At 46.1% G+C, this 19,834-nt stretch overlaps 2 protein-coding genes across 7 annotated transcripts in view; both read left to right on the plus strand.

Moving 5' to 3' along the window:
* The window catches only part of LOC310666072 (uncharacterized protein), a 1,539,811-nt gene that overhangs the window by 1,170,798 nt on the left and 349,179 nt on the right, over positions 1–19,834 (plus strand). The window lies entirely within an intron of this gene.
* LOC310666114 (SLAM family member 5-like) lies at positions 330–18,802 on the plus strand. Of its 5 annotated transcripts, none has more exons than XR_014505766.1 (8): positions 330–883; positions 10,127–10,192; positions 11,817–12,155; positions 13,469–13,765; positions 15,611–15,727; positions 16,611–16,691; positions 17,711–17,832; positions 18,184–18,802. XR_014505766.1 is itself a non-coding variant. In XM_083416725.1 (8 exons), exons 1-7 carry the CDS (start codon positions 808–810, stop codon positions 17,825–17,827), a joined length of 1,104 nt encoding a protein of 367 aa, XP_083272851.1. In that variant the 5' UTR covers positions 343–807; the 3' UTR covers positions 17,828–17,832; positions 18,184–18,802. The 5 variants fall into 5 exon arrangements, 3 of the variants coding, with proteins under 3 accessions (XP_083272851.1, XP_083272850.1, XP_083272852.1); XR_014505767.1 differs by having other exon boundaries at positions 18,187–18,802; XM_083416725.1 differs by having other exon boundaries at positions 343–883; positions 16,611–16,702.

The following is a 19,834-nucleotide window of genomic DNA, read 5'->3' on the forward strand; positions in this document are numbered from 1 at the left end:
GCACACGGTGTCTCAGTTTATGCAAATCACTTAGCTGGAGGGAGTGCTTTGCAAAATTCGGAGAGGTGTGAATTTCGGAGGCTGGGCCCCCTGTGCTGTTCAGGGCTCACTGCGAGGTCCCCCTCCTTATACTGTGCTTAAAATTAGAACACAATAGCATCCTCCCTGCTGGGTCCAGGCCAAAGGGAGCCCATCTAGTCTGGCATCCTTTTCACACAGTGGCCAACCAGATGCCCCGATGGTTAATCTGTGAGCAGGACCTGATTTGCAGCTGGACTCCCCCTGCCTTGTGCATCCCAGCAACTGTTGTCCTTCCGAGACTCGAGTCTGAGCAGGAATTTGGTCAGGCCCCTGTTCTTACATTGGGGGGAAGAGATCGTTTAATTGCCCTGATGAAGGATTTCCTGATGAGATGCGACATCAGTGCCTGCTCGCACCGAACCCTCCGATTAAATCGTCATCTGGTGATAATCCGCGCCATCCGGGACTGAAACTCTGTTCACGCACAAGAGAGAGAGAGAGAGAGAGAGAGAGAGAGAGAGAGAGTGTCTTTCTCTCTCACACACACACAGATTTGTTCAGGAACTCAGTTGCTATCGAAGAGCCGCAAACAATAATTATGATCAGTTAAGGGGTGCTAATTAACACTTGTAGCTGAGCGGGGGAGAGAGAAAGCGAGAGAGAGAGAGAGAAGGAGAGAGAGATCTCCAAGGACTCCGTGATGTGCTTCTCCCTGTGGCAGCTCCCCACCTCCCCGGCAGATGCTCTTGAGACAGGCAGGGCAAAGAGGAATCTGGCAGGGCGGAAATGGAGATGAAATGGGCAATGCTCAGAAAGAATGCCCTCGCTTTATTGCTCTTGACACTCGCCAGCTTCTTAACAGGTAAGTGAATTAGACCTGCGTGTAAGACACAGAAGATCCCTGGGGGATGGGTGTGTGTGTGTTTGTGTGTGTGTAGACCTGGTGTTTGGAGGTGAGATTATTTAACAAAGGTGAGAGTGTATCTATTCCCACACCCCCCCGACCACCCTATAGGCACAGCTCACTTGCCTTCAGTGTGCCCTTGTTTGAGGTGGGTTGGAATAAAAACTTGACCTGGTGTGAAACTTTTCCTGCGATTCTATTGATGCCTTTTAGCATACGGGACTATTGGCGGTTGCTTAATGCCCTCTGGGGTATCCTCTGCATCCTTTCAGCCCCACTGAAAATGGCGAGGCTTGCTTCTGAGTAAATTTGCATAGGATCAGGTCTGCGAGGAAGACTTCTAGGGTGGCTTAAAATTTGTGGTTCTGGTCTTGGTCGTTTTCTACTGTTTTTGAAGCGTGGGCATGAGCACACTTGGGGTGCTGCCTTGAGCATTTGTTTTTGAAAAGAAGCATGGATTTATTTCAGCTTAAAATATCTTCCGGCAGTAGGCAAGGCGCTTGTGGGCAAATCAATGTCTGCTTTCAGCAGAATCCCCCCCACTCCCCTATAATCATGCCGCCCATATATCTCCTGCTGAGCCTTGCACCAGGCTGTCTCTCGGTTCCATTGACTTATTGCCTTGCCAGATCTTTATTTATAAAAATTCAGTAACCAGATTCCCCTGGCATAATGTGCTTGCATTTATGTTCTCAAATGCAAATTGCTTGGTGACCTTTTCGGTCACAAGTGACTAATAAGCATAACGAGTGATTAAATCAATAAATAACCTGGTCTGCATTGGGGAGAACCAAAAGGCACACATTTCACCATGCAATTTTCACACACCAGTTGTATTTACACCAACGTGCAGCTCCAGTTCATTTCAAAGTGGCTACCAACAGGATCACACCTGACATGATTTTGACTGGACGCAGGTGGTGGAAATGAAAGTTTGCATCTGCTATGCAATGGCATGCAAAAGAAGTCTCCCTGATTCCTGACTCTCTGATCCAGATTCTATCCTTCTCCATTTCCCCCCTCCCCGGCAACTTTTGCCTGCAGAGGCAACTTGGTTGCAAAGGTGGCTGGATATTATTAGCACACAACCAGATGTTACCGCTCCAAATAACTTGCACATGAGAGACGCTCCAGGGAGGAAGAGATCTCAGCTCCAGAAACACTTTCTGTAAGGAATGCAGGACCCGTAATGTGAAGTGTGTGCGAAATTAGCAGTTCCTCAGCCACCTCTCATTTCATCTACTGCTCAGTTCATTCCTATTACTAATTCTTGGTATTCAGCCTGGGGTTGTTGTTTTTCTTAATCAGTTAGAAGCAGGGATAATTATATCTGTTGACTCCAGTTCTCTCAGTTTTCCAGTCTTAAATTGAGCCCTCCACATTTCTGCAGAAATTTGCTTTTCTTAAAATAAAAAAATCCTGAAAATTCATGTATTTCTCCATATTTTGTATGCAGTTTTGACTAATGTGCAGGGGTTTTTTGCAAGCAATTTGCCCAAACATGATAAATTTTCATATGTTATTGAGCCTAATGCATTTAATTATTATGCACACATTCCCCTAAAAGATTCAGTTTTGTAATTGTTGGCTGAAAAACTGCCTTGAAATATTTGGAAAAGTGAAAATTTCTAACGATCGCTGTCTTCTTACCCTACTCTACTAAAGTCTTATTCTTAGACTTACCAATTTCACAGTTCCTTGCCTGGGAGGCTGTGAGACCTCAAAAGCTTTAACCTGAAGGTGTAATAGCACCTTACCTATGGAAGGGCAGAATAGACATTTTCATAATGAACGATAATAGCAGCTCTAACTAATGCTCCAGGTTGGTGCAAGACGTTTTGCTGCCTGAGGCACAAAACCAAGATGGCGTCTTCCACCTCTTTCAATGTAGAGCAGCAGAATCTGATTAAACACTGACAGTAGGAGAGCATCTTCCAATGCATCCAAGGGCAGGAGATGAGACGAGGGAGGTGCAAAGCAGGCCATGAGGTAGACACAACTCTGTGCTTCAATTTAGGGGAAGGTCTGGTGGGTTCAGGTGGAAAAACCAGCTATCTCAACTCTGGCTAGTGGTAGGGCTGAGAATGCCCACCCTGCTTGTTATTTGAGCTTTTCGAAGGAATGACGCAGACTTACTGCATCTCAAGGCCTCTTGACCCCACAGCTTACAATTATTTCCCCTTGCCACATATCTGAACATCTGCCCGTTGATGACCACCATTCATGCATCCAACCAACCAACCCATGAAGCACTGATAACAAACTATAGTTGTTAGCCTTTCAGGAAAGGATGAGGGAGAAATCCAGTTTCGTTCGTATTGCAATGCCAACTTCTGCCTCATTCGCAATACACAAATCGAAACTCGCCTGCCCCTCAAAATAAGAACAATGTTTCAGATTTTGCTGTGCAGTTCTCTAGCCCCAAATAGATGAATGTGTGTATAAAAGGGTATCTCTTAATGAAAACAATATGGGCGTCTCCCCACTTACATGGGGGTTATGTTCCCGGATACCCCACGTATATGTGAAAAAAACCAAACTCTGCCAAAAATCCATCAAACCCCACCACAACTGTTTCCTCCAAATCTGCTTTCTCAAACTTCAACTCCCCACAGGTTTCAATGGTCAGTGCAAAGACTCATGGGATTGCAGTTGCAAAGGTTCCTGGGACTGCTAGCGTTTTCCTCACTCATGGCAGGTGCCCTCAATCTGCACTTTCTGGGAACAACTGAAGACATTGTTGTTCCAACAGACTTTTCCAGCTGAATAAATGGGTCTTTGCCACGAGTGTATACTTGTTGGGATCTCAGTCTTGTTTTAAATGTATTGCTTTTCTTTTTTTAATGATCTGATATGTAAATTGCCTTGAGATGGTGGTTGAGAAGGCAATTGATTGATTAATGGTAATAATAACAACCTTGGCGGATTCTGATTCCCGCTTCTGTTAGGACTGAATATTACTAATCTGTATTATAAAATGTCACAGGATTAAGCAGGTTTAAAGGCTGCAGATGTTTCCAGCAAGGATGCCTGTTGTTCCTCAGATTCTCAATTTGGCCTACTGAGAGTAGACCTATTGAAATGAATGGACTGAAGCTAGCTATGTCCGTCACATTTCACTGGGTCTCTGCTGAGTAAAATTAATATTTGACACAGCCCTTTGAAATCAGTCCGTCTATCCACTGTGATGCCATAGAGGGAGTGTCAGACTAGGACCTGGGAGTAACCTTGGGGAGGCCAGTCATTGGTTCTCAGCCTAACCTACCTCACAGGGTTGTTGTGAGAATTAAATGAGGAGTTGGAAGAACCATGCACCCCCACCTTGAGCTCCTTGGAGGAAAAAAGTGATATATAATTCAATAAAAGTGAATCTCATACTACCCTGGGAACATAAATTTTCATTGAGGGTTGTAGGGATGTAAATTGTGCAAGCAACAAATCTGCACACATCTCCTTTGCGCCGCCTGCCATCTTTGCCTCTCAGCATTCCTTTCCTAAGCCCTTTATTTATTTATTTGTAATAATCCACCAGTTGTGTGTGTGTCCACCCCCCCCCAAACTCATTCCTCCCTCCAAGCCCCTGCTAACCAGTCATGTCTTTCAGCTTTGAGGACAGGGGATTTGCGGAGATTACAATGTTCTAACCAACTTCAGGATAAAATGGGATAAAGCTGTGATAAATGGTGGACGCAATTTTCTTCATCCCAGTAACCTACCCACCCCCCTCGTTTCTGCCTCCCCCATCTCCGCAATCCGTCGCTTCCTTAAGGTGAACCCAGACAACAGTCACAGTGGAAGAAAAAAAGGATTTAAGGGCCCTGGGGAGAGGATTGACTCATGATGTTAGGATGGAGCAGACTAAAGAACACTAGAGAATGGAAGGCAGACTAGAGAACAATGTGGCCAGGCTAGACGGGACTTGGAGTAAGGCCGCTTTCTGGGTCTAACATGGTCTAACCTACCTCACAGGGTTGTTGTGGAGTGTAAATGTAGAGGGGGGGGGAGAACCACATATGCCACCTTGCACCCCTTTGGGAAGAAGAAGAGGAGAAGAGTTTGGATTTGATATCCAGTGTTCCACTGTTCGACAGTGGAATTTGCTGCCAAGGAGTGTGGTGGAGTCTCCTTCTTTGGAGGTCTTTAAGCAGAGGCTTGACAACCATATGTCAGGAGTGCTCTGATGGTGTTTCCTGCTTGGCAGGGGGTTGGACTCGATGGCCCTTGTGGTCTCTTCCAACTCTATGATTCTATTATTCTATCCCGCTTTATCACTACCCGAAGGAGTCTCAAAGTGGCTAACATTCTCCTTTCCCTCCCCCCCCCAACAAACACTCTGTGAGGTGAGTGGGGCTGAGAGACTTCAGAGAAGTGTGACTGGCCCAAGGTCACCCAGCAGCTGCATGTGGAGGAGCAGAGACACTAACCCGGTTCACCAGATTACGAGTCCACCACTCTTAACCACTACACCAAACTGAGAAAAAGGTGGGATGTCGATGTGATGGAGATATAGACAAACAGAGTGTCAGTCTTGGATCTGGGAGAACAATCCCCACTTGGCTATGAAGCTCACTGGCCATGACCCTGACTCAGCCACAGCTTGCCTCTCAGCCTCACCACTGTGGGGGCTAAACAAGGAGGGAGGGAAAGAACCATGTAATAGCCACCTTGAGCTCCTTGGAGAGGGAAAAAATGGTGAGATATAAACACAAAGGAATAAATAAAACCTTACTAAAACAACCAGGGTGAGAGAAAACAGATCGCACCACCTGTTATTTGTTTCTGGTACCTAATGAAATCAAAGAAGGTCTCTTGGCATTTTCCAAAGGAGCAGCAATCAAAGATTGCAATTATTAATAAATAATAAAGAGGAAACCCCCGGCAAATAGGATCACTGCAACTGACCCCCTCTCTCCTTTTCCCCCCTTATCCCTCCACTTATTGATTTATTTTTATCTGAGAGAGAGGTGAAGGCTAAACCCAGAACACAGCCCAGCTCACAATAAATTTTGGCAGGCGGAAGCTGTAGGGGGAGAGAGACAGCTCTGATGTGGGTATTTAATCTTCTCTTAATCTCAAACCACATCTGCTTTCCTCTTCCTCAAAGGGGAGGCAGCAGCAGGGAGGGGGGGGTGGAGAAGGAGGGAGACCTCTAGCTGTGATGCCAGCAGGAGAGACAGGGCCATACTCAGCAGTTTTGTCACACCATGTTACCCAGACGTAGGGGGCAATTTGACAAGTTTTGGGTGTCCTGGCTGGGGGCAGGAGGGGGGTGCCAGATTTCCCAGCATGTTGCAAAACAGCTTAAGAAAGAAAGCGTCACTGGGGGATCTGGGCCTGTCACATGCATGGAGTGGTTCATGAGGGCAAAGGACCAGGGGCACAGCTAGAACCTTTGATCCAGATTCTGGAGAAGATATTATGGGATCATCCAAATCACAAAGTTCAGCAGTGCACGGCTTTCTCTCTCTCTCTCTTCCCTCCCTTCCTCCACCCCCACGTAGGTTTTTCATTGCCCAGGGATGGGGAATTTTGTTGTCCTCCAGATGTTGGGCTCCAAGCCCACAACAGGCATCCCAGCCAACGGCCAGAGATGAAGGATGGGAGCTGGAGCGCACAAGCATCTGGAGGGCTGCAGATGTTCCCAATCTCTGACCGAGGGCAATCAGGTCCTTGAATCGCCAGTGACCTCTCAAGGCTGTTGGGATTTGTGTCACGTCTCTGCGTTGGAAATAGTCTTATTACGCACTCTCCTGTCCTCTCCCCCTACCCCAAGGAAATTAAGTTTGCAGCGGAGACAGGCGAATCAGTGTTGGCACAGCCCACGTCACTTTCTCATGTGTTCACCGATAAGTCCATTTTATCCCTTTCCTGAAATAAGTGACAGGGTTGCTTCTGTAAAATCCACACAAAAAAATGCATTTGAGTTCTATATTTAAATCTATTGTTGTGGATTTAGCAGTCTGAATGATGCCCTGAGCCCCTTCCAATTCTTGGGGTTCTGTGCCCAGCGAGGGTTGAACTCTAACAGAGAATTCTATCGCTGAACTAGTCAAATTTCTTTGTAAGACAATGGCCTCAGCTGGGTGCTTAGGTGACCTCTCCAGCACAGTGGTACCTCTGGTTGTGAACGGGATCTGTTCTGGAGCCCCGTTCGCAACATGAGCAGAACATAACCCACATCTGTGCATGTGCAGGCCACGATTCGCCGCTTCTGCGCATGTGTGTGATGTCATTTTGAGCGTCTGCGCATGTGCAAGTGGCGAAACCCAGAAGTAACCCTTTCCGGTACTTCCGGGTAGCCGCGGGACGTATCATGAAAGAATGTAACATGAAGTGGACGTAACAAGAGGTATGACTGTATCCCAAAAGAATGAGATAGGTTCCAAGAGCTACAACTAAGGGCTCACTCATGCTTCTGTTCGTCTCATGATTTCTAGGCACAGGTTGGAGAAGTTTTTCTCTTGTCCCTGCCACTTTCCCTGGGAAAAACTGTTCTTTACTGCTGAATTGGAACAAATGTAAATCTGCAGAAATCCTGACTGATTGGTTGCCATGGGACAAAGGAAAGTATGGTTGAGCCCTACGTGGTGGTGGCCTCCATGCTGATGGATGGGCCTTTCCTCCACTCCCTCACCTGGCTGCTTGCTGGGAGAACAATAGCCTGAGTGTTGGCTGTGTGGTCTGAGCTAGAAGCAAGCTGGAAGCTGGAGATACAAAGAGATGTTGGCTCTGTGCTGGGTTTGGGGGCTCACCTGAAAACCTAATGGGGAAGCAAGATCTGTCTTATGCTCAGGTTATATATTGTTACACTACCCTGAACACCCCTGATCTGGTCTGGTCTCAGAAGCTAAGCAGGAGCAGGTCTGGTTAGTACTTGGATGGGAAACCGCTCTCTGATGAGAGGTGGCAAGAGCCCACAGGGTCCCAGGCTCTCACACAGGGTCTGTGCTCCTTTAGAGAGGAAAGTGCTGTGGCTTTAAGAAATATGGTTCATCCACCTATGAACACCTTCAGTCTGCATGAAGGGAGTCCAAAACCTACAGCATAGTCCTTTTGAGAGGTGCTAGTACCCCACAGCAGCAAAGGTAGCCTTCAGCCATCCTGCCCAAGATGGATCTCAGCTCTTTTTCCAGCTTCTCCCTCCCAGCAACCCTTGCTTGAAAACCCCCATTTCCTGTCCCATTAAACACACACACACCCTCACCTTGGCGACCCTTCAAACTCCCATCTTTGTTCACACCTCAGGGCAAGGGGGGGGGGAGTTCTCTTGCATTGGCAATGGTCCTCAAAAGACCCTTAATGACCCTCTATTGCTCCCTTAATGGCCCTAGTTTGGCCAGGCTACCCAGGAATTCATCTGCAGCTTATATTTCTCTCTTCCCGCCCCAAATAACCACAATTTTGCATTCCTTAATTTCTAGGGTTCAGGGGGATCCCCCCAAATCTATAACAATATATATGTGTTTGAATAGAACCATTTTGTTGCATTTACCCAGCTTTAGTTTCCTTGGAATGTAGGTCAGTGGAGACTGCGGTCTCTTTAGTGGCAAAATCTTTTAAAACACATTCCCCTTAAAATAAACATTGCCTGTCAAAATGTGTGTTTCTAAATGTGCATCTCCAAAATATGCACTGTTAAATGTACTTTTGATATGTTCCTTGAGCCGAGATCTGTGTTGCAGCATTCAGAGAAGTGTGAAATAGGATGCATAGCTAAGATGCAACCTGCAGATATTCATTCAGAAGAGGCAGATCAGATCATGATGGACCAGCAGGCACAATGATCTAATGCCTGAAATACTTCCCCTCTGAGGAAAAGTTACAAATTTTTTTGGGGGGGGGAGGGGGGGTTAGTTTGGAATAAAGGGATGCAGGCGGTGCTGTGGGTTAAACCACAGAGCCTAGGACTTGCCAATTAGATGGTTGGCGGTTCGAATCCCTACGACGGGGTGAGCTCCCGTTGCTCGGTCCCTGCTCCTGCCAACCTAGCAGTTCGAAAGCAAGTGCAAGTAGATAAATAGATACCACTCCGGGGGGAAGGGAAACGGCATTTCTGTGCGCTGCTCTGGTCTGCCAGAAGCGGCTTAGTCCTGCTGGCCACATGACCCGAAAGCTGTACGCTGGCTCCCTCAGCCAATAAAGCGAGATGAGCGCGCAAGCCCAGAGTCGGTCATGACTGGACCTAATGGTCAGAGGTCCCTTTACCTTTACTAGTTTGGAAGAAAGTCAGTTAAGTGGGGACATGATAGAGATGTATAAGAGTTATCTACCATAAAGTAGCTTGAGAGGAAACTATGTCCCTCTCTCATGATACCAAAACCCAACGGGGCCATCCAGTGAAGCTGAATGATGGGAGATTCAGGATAGACAGACAAAGAAAATGACCTCTTCACACAATGCATAGTTAAACTATGAAATTCACAGTGTAATGATGGGCATCAACCTGGATGGCTATAAATAGGAACAGGGGGATAAGAAGGCCAGTGGCTACTAGCCACAGTGGTCATCTTCTTCCTCCATAATCAGAGGAAACAATACTTCTGAATACCATTTGCTGGAAACCACAGGAGAGGAGGGGGCTCTTTTGTTCAAATCCTGCTTAGGTTGGTTTCCCATTGAGACATCTGGTTGGCCGATGTGAGACCAGGATGCTGAACTAGATGGGCCCCCTTTGGCCTGATCCAGCAGCAGGTTCTTCCCATGTTCCTATGGAGCCTCCAGATCCAGAGGCAGTTTATCTAGATTCCTAGGTTTTTTGGGGGGGAGCATTTGACCATTATGAAAACAGGAGGCTGGATTAGAAGGGCCCCCTTTGGCCTGTTCCAGCACCCAGGCTCTTTTAATGGAATTTGCAAAGATCAAATCCCTTCCCCAACCTGGACATTTTTCCTAGAAGCTAAGCCCTGTTGAATTCATTGGGACTTATTTCTCAGGAAACCCGCATGGGATCATGGTAAAATGCTGTAAAAGGCTGGCTCTGGGATTTCTTAATTGCTCCTCCTGTGACAAGTGGAATGACCCAAAGCTCATATAGATCAGGACCCAAGCAAGACCGGTTTACAATAGCTGTATTTCAGTTTGGCAATGTGTCCAATTCATATTGATCTCTTCAGTATGCAATAGAGAGATAAGGGTTCCCCAGTGATGTGCCTATATTTTCATTCTGAGGTCTGAATTCTGCCTGTTTTTTCTCTTGCATAGGTGGAATGTCTGGTCAACACAGACTGGCAATCAATGCTAGCCAAAGATGGCTTGACTGGTGTGCAGGTGAATGAGCCCTTAACAGCACAGTCAACATTCTTAGGTTCAATAATTATTGACTGAGTAGATGAAGGAATAGAATGGGGGGGGGATAGAGTTATGTGTAGATCCAGGTCTTCTTCAGAATTTGCCAGTGGGTCATTCCATTTCCTGTCCTTCTAGGACCTTGTCTGGATATTTTTTACACAGTGCCACCTAGGGGAGTGTCCTCCTCTTCACAGCCACATGCCCATTTGTTCCTAAAACCTTGCCCAGATTCTTGAAACAGTGACACCCTGTGGCCTAACTTCTTCTTCACATCCACTCTGCCATGTGTGTTTTAACTTATTCCCAGAACAAGACAAGATTGGTTAAGAATCTGATCCTCCGGCAGATAAATAGACTTTAAATAACACTTTCCCTGAAGTGTGCAAAAAGCTGTATGTTCAAAAAAGTCTCCAGATGGTGGGCTTTATGACTTAATGCTTAAAAGGAAAATATCAGCTTGCCCACAGGCTTTAGGTGGCTTTTGCTATGGATGATATTTCCTTATACATAAACATATAAGGTTGTCGTCATGCTGAAGTTCATGTGGCTGCTGATAGGGGGCCACACCAACTCCAGCTTGATGGCAGAGCAGCAGGCAGGTGAGCAAGCAAGAAGTGGCCATGTGAGCTGCTTAACAGAAAGGGGGTCTTCAGAGAGGGGTTTGTCTAACTGCCCCCTGAAGCACCTGCCACCTGCATTAATCATGGCTGCCATGAGGTTTAATGAAGGGGCGAGGCACTTCAGAAGGCAGTATGTCAAACCACTCTCTGAAGTCGCTCTCCTCCTCCTTTAAAAAGGGTTGGTGTTTGGGGTGAGCTGTGAGGGGATAAGTGAGGGGGCAGGTGGGGTCTAAAGGGAGGGGGAATTGGTCAGATGTAAAGGGGGTAGGAGTTGACTAGGTGTAGTGGAAGGGTTGGCAAATGGAGTAAGCAGGGGTGGCAGCCCCTACTACTATAAACATAAAACACAGATATTTAGAACACTCATATCCAACTTAATGGTATGCTCAATGGGAACTTATTCAATTGAGTAAAAAAAGTGGTTGGGTCCACCCTGCTAGCTCTGCAGAGTCAGCTAGCTGGATTGTTGCCTAAAATATCACGGTTGTGAGTATTATCACAACACTGGAAACTCAGTTTTCAATCAAGTTGGTGACCTACCTCTTGAGGGAGCAAAACCTGTTCAGTGGTACCTCGGGTTAAGAACTTAATTCGTTCCAGAGGTCCGTTCTTAACCTGAAACGGTTCTTAACCTGAGGCGTGCTTTTGCTAATGGGGCGTCCTGCTGCCGCTGCGCCGCTGGTGCACAATTTCCATTCTTTTCATGGGGCAATGTTCTTAACCTGGAGCAACCACTTCCTGGTTAGCAGAGTTTGTAACCTGAAGCGTCTGTAACCTGAAGCTTCTGTAACCCGAGGTACCACTGTAGTTTAACAATGTGCTGCATGAAAAAGTACTTTCTTTTAGGCTGTGCTATGTCTTCCAACACTCTAAGCCTAGGGCTAGGAAGAAAAATAATTCTGCCCCACAAATCCCTATGTTTTGCGCACAAATCTATTTTCTCTGATTATTACTGTTCCATTCCCTTTCTGTATCATCCTCAGATCTCATCACCGGCCAGTCACACACCCCTCCTCGCCAGGTGAACGGGGTCCTGGGAGGTTCAGTGGCCCTCTCTGTGAACATTGGTCCACAAGCCAAACTGAAGGAGATCGAGTGGAGCTACCGGGCTGGATCTGGCCCAGCGCTGCTGGTGGCTTTGTTTCGGGATGGGAAATTCGAACGGCCTGATCCTGGTGACCGGTTTAAGCAGAGGATAGAAATGTACAATGAGACGCTCAGAATTAAGGCATTGGAGCTGAATGACAGCGGTGTCTTTGGGGCTCGAGTGAAGTTATTCCCAGCTATCGTTGAGGATCAGATCTTCCGCCTCATGGTCTATGGTGGGTCATTAGGCTGTATCCAGCTAAGTTATACTCCATGTTGACTCATGGAAATTAATGAAGCTGAGTTAGTCATGTCCACTCATGCATATTAAAAATAAAATAATCAGCAGAATTTCAATTTTTAGCCCAATTGTCATCTCTCTCCCTGTTTTACCAGAAACAGTATACTTTTGTTTATTCAGTCGACAGTACATAAACATCAGATACAGGATAGGGTTATCAAGGTAAGGGATTTGTTCACATTAACACAGAATTTCAGAAAGAAATGAGTGCCAAAACACAGCCATCCTTCAAAATCTGCCCTTCTCTGAATTTTGCAATGCAGGTCTTTAACCAAGTATTGCAGACAAAAATGCCTAGGCTGGGGTAGGTTTTCCATTTTAAAAATGCAAATATTAGTTACAGTAACATACAAAATGCATTTTAGGGGGAAATGCATGTAAAAATGTGTATATTAGGAGAAATTCACACTAAAATGCTGTTACGGTTTTTTAAACTGATGTGTAGAACTGAAATTAAGATTGGGAAAGTGAGAATTTGACAGTTTCCCCCCTCAATATTCAAGACAACCACAGTAGAAGAGTATGTGTATGTATATATATTTATGCACCCACACATTATGTATTTTTAAGTAAAGCAGAGTTGATGAGCAATCAAATGTAGTTTTAAAAAATTCAGACACTTTCGACTCTGCATTCATATTTCCTTTAACAGTTGTGGCCTAGTTTTGATGGCTATGGAAAGGATCTTGGCTGTATTTTCAGTAAGCTTTGGATTACTGAAATTCAGTAATCTTAGGATCTGCCATTAAAACAGAATCATAAAATTCATCTGAGTTTCCACAAGTGTGTGGGAAGCACTGTGGAGACGAATTGGGATCTTATATCCCTATGAAAAGTAACATTGATGCACAAAATTAAAAAGGCAAATGTGTTAATCTCATCTGGTCTTTTAGCAGAACCAACATTATCTGCAGCTCATTACTAAGAAATATTTAGGGGTTGGGAGGAAATGGAAGAGCTAATTCCCCTCCTCCATTGTGCTTTGGATACTGGATTTATTAAAGCATTGCAAACTCGTGACTGGGATTTCTGAAATGCAGGAGTCTGCAGTTTTATTGTGCTTAGAGGCAGAGTGTAGCTGTGTGAGAAGTCAGTTTCAAGCAGAAATGTAATGTCCTGTTTGGACGGCAAGAGGGAGCCCCTGGCTCCCAATTCCTGAGAGTGACTTTGTGACATCTGTTCAAACGCCATGTTGGCTGACATCCACCACATATCATTTTTCATTTTTTCCTCATCATTGGCATCCAGAACCCGTCTCTACTCCACGGATACAGAGCCAGTTGGTCTCCAGCACATCCAAGTGGTGCAATGTGACGCTCCAGTGTCTCTCTCCAGGAAAGGAGCAGGTCAACGTCACTTGGAGGAAAGGAAACCCGATCCGGGATCTGGGGAGCTCCGACAGATACCAGGTCTCCCCCGATGGCAAGACTCTCCGCCTCTCGCTGCTGCCTGCCTCTCTGAACACCACCTATTCCTGCACGGCCAGCAACCCCATTGAGCACAAGATCGTGTCCTTTGACTTGCAAAGGATCTGCCAGAGTGGAGGTACAGAAAATGAATTTTTCCCACACTGAACACTTTTCAAAATATTTCTCTTGCGTTTCCAGCTTTATCATCCACACAAAGCAAGTTATAAGTTCCTCTCCCCAGGGAGGCTCTGGCCTGGCACCATCATTGCATGTCTTTAAGTGCCAGGCAAAAAAATTCCTTTTCCACCAGGCCTGTGGCTTGTAATTATCTATATGGCAAGGTTTCTTGATCTAGATCTCCTTCTACCATTCCACAATAGAATGTGTCCTTTCATACTGTATCGCGGTGTGGTACGCTGGTTTGACATCAACTGATAGGAAGTGCCTACAGAGGGTGTGAATACAGCACAAGGTATTACGGGCTGTCCCATGAATCCGCTGGATGAAATCGCGGAAGAACGTTGCCTCAGGAGAGTGAGGGAAATTCTCAGGGATGATTCACACCCTGGCTGCCACTTTCTTGATCTCCTGCCCTCGGGCAGAAGATATAGAAGCAGGATTAGTCGCCCCAACAGGGTAAAGAACAGCTTCTAACCGTGGGCTGTTAGGCTGATGAATGAAAAGAGAACAACAGGGCAACTGACTTTTGGTTTTGGTGTGTGTGAGTCAGTAAACGAGGGGAATTAAGACTAAGAGAGCTGAGTGGGGGGTGCTCGTGTAATCTCACTGTATACAAGTTGTACAAGTGACAATAAAGTATTTCAATTTCAATTTCCCAAACTTTTTGGACTACAATTCCCATTATCCATGACCTTGGGGCAGGATATCACCATCGTGACTCATTTGGAAGGCCCTGCAGAAGTGACTGTACATCTGTGCATTATGGTGGGCTCTCTCACACTTCCCCTTATACCTCGCTTCCCTGCGTCCTAAATGCCATTGGAACTGAGAAGATTGATACGTGCAATGTGATTTCTTATGAACTTCTAAAGTTTTCCTATTGAGCCCGTACGTAGATACATTTATCAGTGAATTGCTACATAATACCAAATGTAGCAATTCACTTTCCCTGTTTTCCTTTGTTGGAGACCTGGGGCTCAGCTGGGAGTCGCGGGCTCCTTCTGCAAACTGAGCTGAGCTTCCCTTGCCGATGCAATGGCTTTGCAGATATGCTGCTGTTAATTTTCTTGACATTAGGGGCTGCTGTCAGGGCTCTGGAGCTTCTGATTAGACAGTCACTTTTGTGAACGGAGTTTTGAACCTAAACGAATGAGGTTCTGGTAATGTGCAGCACAGACCCCCTGTCCTTGCCTCATGGTGAGGCAAGGCTCAGTGTGTGTGTGTGTGTGTGTGTGTGTGTGTGTGTGTGTCTCAGCCTCTCCCATCCAATTTCCCTGTAACAATGTTCCAGCGGTCTGTGTGCAGAGGCAAAATCACGCAAAGCCAGGAAGATAAATTTCCTGGCTTCCCTGACCCTTAGACTTCTCCCTTTCTATTTCCTGATTCACCATTGGAGTTCCTAATCCCAACTTGTTTCCTTACCTTTCTGTGTAATTTCATATCTCCTTGCAATTACTCTTTCTCTCCTAGTTTCTCTGTAGCTTGTGCGTGGTCTATAAAACTATCAGATATCCCTCTGTCGATCTGTTGTTTCTCTCTCTCTCTCTTTCCCTTTCTGTTTCTCCAAAACCTGTGCCTGACATTTGAGAGTCCTGCTATTTTTGTGTACTTGATGTGAGCACCCGGATAATGCTCAACAGCTGCTGCTGTATTGCTGTGTGATCTACACACTTGTTTCTTCCTGTGAGCTACCAGGAACGACACAAAAAGAAGCAGCAGGGGTTTGTCTGCTGGAATTGTGTGTGTATAGTCGATCTTGCAAGCTGGCTCTGACCTTCTGCACCCATCTCAATCCCAACAGCCGAGGCCTCTTTCTCCAAGTCAGGCTACGTCGTCTTGACCTTTGTCCTGCTAGTGCTGAGTCTTGGGGCTGCCTTCTGGTGCTGGAGGATCAATAATGAAAAATCGGCAGAAGCTGGTGAGCCAAACATTTGTTTGGAGTATTCCAGTCCTTCCCCCGCAACCCTAATTATGTCACATTTAAAGAAACTCACGAGTCACAGAACACTTCAACCCCTGCTGGTCGTCGGAACAACTTGGAGTTAAGTAATTTTACCCGAGTTTGCTTATTTTCTCTTCCCTCCCAATCTACTTTCCTTTTGAGCCATGTTTGTTTTAGATTGTAAGTCTCAAGAGCAGGGACTGCCATGTCTATGTGGAACTGGAAGCTGTTCTTGGGAGGCTTTTTGACTGAAGAACTGGATAAAACTTAACTGAAAAAACAAATTAAAAGGAGTGCAAGCTAAATGCAAGAGCCATCATCTTTTCTGAAAAACTCTGTGCCTTTAGGAACTCCTTGGTGCAGAAAATTTTGCCTGTGGAAACTTTCCTCAAAAGTGTTTCTCCCCACTGACAAAAACTTCCCCATGCTTAATAACTGCAAACTGGGCTGTTGCTGCTGTCACAGGAGGAACCAAATTAGACAATATTTATGTTAAACTGGAAGGGTGAGGAGCCTGAGACCTGGGGAGGAGGCAGATGTGGCCCTCCAGACCTCTCTGTCTAACCTCAGAACTGCTCCCAGGTCAAATACGGTATTTTTGCCTGGCTGGAAACAGATAAAGCTTCTTTCTTGCCTGGGTAGAGGATAGAGACTGGGTTGTGAGTCTGTGCAGAAAGTAGCCTAAGGCAGCGTTTACATTGGTTGCTCCACCCACTTTCCCTATGGCCCCACCCAGCACTGGCATGTGGCCCTCAGAAGGTTGCTCAGATGGGATTGTGGCCCTCAGGCTGAAACAGTTCCTAAAGCAATGTAGGATCTCTCTCACACAGATCTCTCTCGATCTCTTTCTTCTTCCAAGTTACCATTCCAACTGTGCAAGTGGAGGAGAGCCCATCTGACCCCCAGTATGCAGAGATCCTTCGGAGGAGCCCCCCAGAAGGTAACAATAAGGTGAGACTGTCCTGAGGCCCCTATTGGGCCTCTCCTCTGCCGGGTGGAAGCCCGGGTCAGCCTAGAGCTGTTTTGCAGGAAGAGGACTTATTTCCTCAAAAGCTTGGCTATGGACTCTTCCTTGAAGGCTTGGTGATGCGGGTCTCCTGAACTTCAGAATATACCACTGCAGGACCTCACAGGTCCTTCTTTAGCTACTGGCCTATGAAGATGTAAAGGAGGGAGGTTTGCCCTTCGCAATAAATCCCTCGGCTTGACAGTAGTGGTATTTACAGTCTTTATGCGTGCCGCAACCCCAGAGTAGGTCGCGACTGGACCTAATGGTCAGGGGTCCCTTTACCTTTACCTTATTTACAAAGTACAGAGTATCTCTTCACGCGTCCGAATCATCAGCAACAGATCCCAGGAGTGGGGACTTTCAGCTCTGCCTCCAGCAGAGCAGTCTTGATAATCTCATACGTCTGCATTGTTCCCTACGCTTTAACCTCCTCCTGTCCTGAGTGGCTAAAAGTGGTGTGCCCTCTCCCTCTGTGCCAGAGATGGAGGGGTGCTGGGGCTCCCTAACATCAGGGAGTCCTGCCTCCACCTCCCTTTGATCTCCCACACCTTCCAGTGCTTCCTCTTCTGCCAGCCCCTCTCGCTCCTCCTCATCCAACTCAGGAGCTGGCTCAGCTGGCTCCGTGACAGAAGAGGACATTTGAGCCCAGCCGCTAGATATCTCTCCACGCTATACAAATTGAGCTCAGATTACGGAAAGGGCCATAGCTCAGCCAAACCCTAATTCACTCTGTGAAGCTGCACGTATTCAGATTCACAGCAGAAACTTCTGCCTGAAATCCTGAACAGCCACTGCCAGTCAGTGTAGACAATACTGAGCTACATGGACCAATGGTCTGATTCAGTATGTGGCAGCTTCCTATGTTCCCAAGTGTTGGGGGCGGCCGTCATTTTTATTTTCAGCAAATGCCACATCATTTAAAAACAAACTCCTTCCTTATTTACATTTAGTCCCTAGGTCTCCGGGAAAATAATGCGGACAGAAGCCCACAGAAAGAACGGCTTGTCACGACTATTTACGACCAGATCCGAAGGACCCCGGACAATTCTTCTGAAGAAGTCACATAGGCCTGGTAAGGTCCATGATATTTTGGATGGGCTTAAAAAAAATATCAAACGGTGGGGGGGGAGTGCACAAATATATGCACGCAAATATGTTTGTGTGTGATTCTAGTCATGCGCCATAGTCATGCACCATCCTTGCTTTGAAGACCTTCAACAAAGGAAAGCTCCAGCAGCTCTAGAAAGTGTTCCCATTGGCAAACTGGTCCTACCATCAATATGTTTTTCCTCATGTCCAACTGAGATCTACTCCCAATCTAGGGTAGATCCTTTAATCTAGTAGAGGGGAAGAAGTTTGTCCTCTCTTCTATGGGAGAGCCCCAATATGCCATCTGATTTATAAATATAATTCTGTTTCTCAACAGGATCCAGCAAGAGGGATTTTGTCAAGAAACATCACCTTTGCAGGGGCCAAAAACCAAATGATGTGCCAAACCCTCTAAGCACCACTTGGGACTTGCCAAGGCTACGTTTTGTTTTTGTTTTTTGGCACAGAAGAGAAGAGAATATTTCACAGGCAAAATTCCCTTTCTTTCCCTTTTGTTGTGAAACCTTATTTTCTGCTACAAGCCCTCACTCCAAATTTACTAGAAGTCCTCACTCTGAAATGGCCGGAAGCCCTCACTCCAAAGTGGCTTGAGGATATCTTGCTAAAGCTGAACCCTGGAAGGGAGAATGATCCAAGGCTTTCTAAACTGTGGAGCAAACTATTCTCCAAAAGATCAGTCCATACAATGGAGTTTTCCGCCATCCTCAAAAGAAAGCAAATAGGGATGTGGAGTCTTGAGATATCCACCCAGGGAAAAATTGGGCAGATTGGCAGAGACTGAAAGAATGCCCACCACTCTTCTCCTGAAATGGAAGCCATTGTGGGCAGCAGCAACATGTAACCAGAACCATTCTAACATGCAATTACATGGCTAAAAGGAAGACTCTGCTTTTGAGATGGACAAGACGTCAATAAATAAATATTCAGACTTACATCCCATAAATGTTTTAGTAAGCCTGCCCATGACTGTTTGTAAGCAAGAGAGAAACCGTCTATGAATGGATGTGACATCATGCTCAGGATAGCATCTGTCATCCAACTGCTAAACCTGAATCTCTCCTTAGGTGTCAAAATAGACTTCCCTTTGGGCTGCTTTGCGTAAGAGGGCAGTGGACTCTTGACTACGCTAGCAATCCTGACCTTGTGCTCATGATGTATCAAAGTAAATATGAAAGCAAAATTAGCATTCCTATGTTCCAGTTTTAAACAAAACTAAGAGGAAGTTGATGCTGCCACTAATTGATCATCCTGAATGATGTATCAAAGTAAATATGAAAGCAAAATTAGCATTCCTATGTTCCAGTTTTAAACAAAACTAAGAGGAAGTTGATGCTGCCACTAATTGATCATCCTGAATGATGCAATTCATGAACTGGGACTGGAATAAAGATGGGTTTTTGCTTATAGGAAAAGGATACAACAGGGTATGTTTCCACATCAACACAGTGGAGGAAAGGGTCCTAGCTCAGGGACAGAACACTTGCTTTGCATGCAGAATGCCCCAGGTTAAACCCACAAAAGCATCTCCAAGTAGACATGGGAACGTTCCCTCCCTGAAACCCAGGAGAGCTGCTTCCAGCCAGTGTAGAGAGTCCTCAGCTAGAAGGACCAATGATCTGACTCAGCAGAATGCAGCACTTGGGCAAAGCCATGTCTCAGTGGTAGAACACCTGCTTCACATGTAGAAGGTCCCAGCTTCAACACCTGAATGCATCTCCAGGTAGGGCTGGGGGGAAAGACGCCCTGCCTAAAATCCTGTCAGTGTAGAGAACACTGGGCTAGATGGACCAAAGGCAGCTTCCCATGTTCCTAAACCAAGGCTCCATTTCTCCTCAACCTATTGTCTGCACATTGGCCTTCAGCTTTTCAGATCTCTCATATCAGGAGCCTTTCTTGGATCTGTCTGTGGCTGAACTCTAGAATGCTCAAAGCCTCTCTTTTTTAAGTTCCAGATTCCACCCTCT

The sequence above is a fragment of the Podarcis tiliguerta genome, assembly GCF_965153285.1.
Source record: "Podarcis tiliguerta genome assembly, chromosome: 16".
Taxonomy (NCBI): Eukaryota; Metazoa; Chordata; class Lepidosauria; order Squamata; family Lacertidae; genus Podarcis; species Podarcis tiliguerta.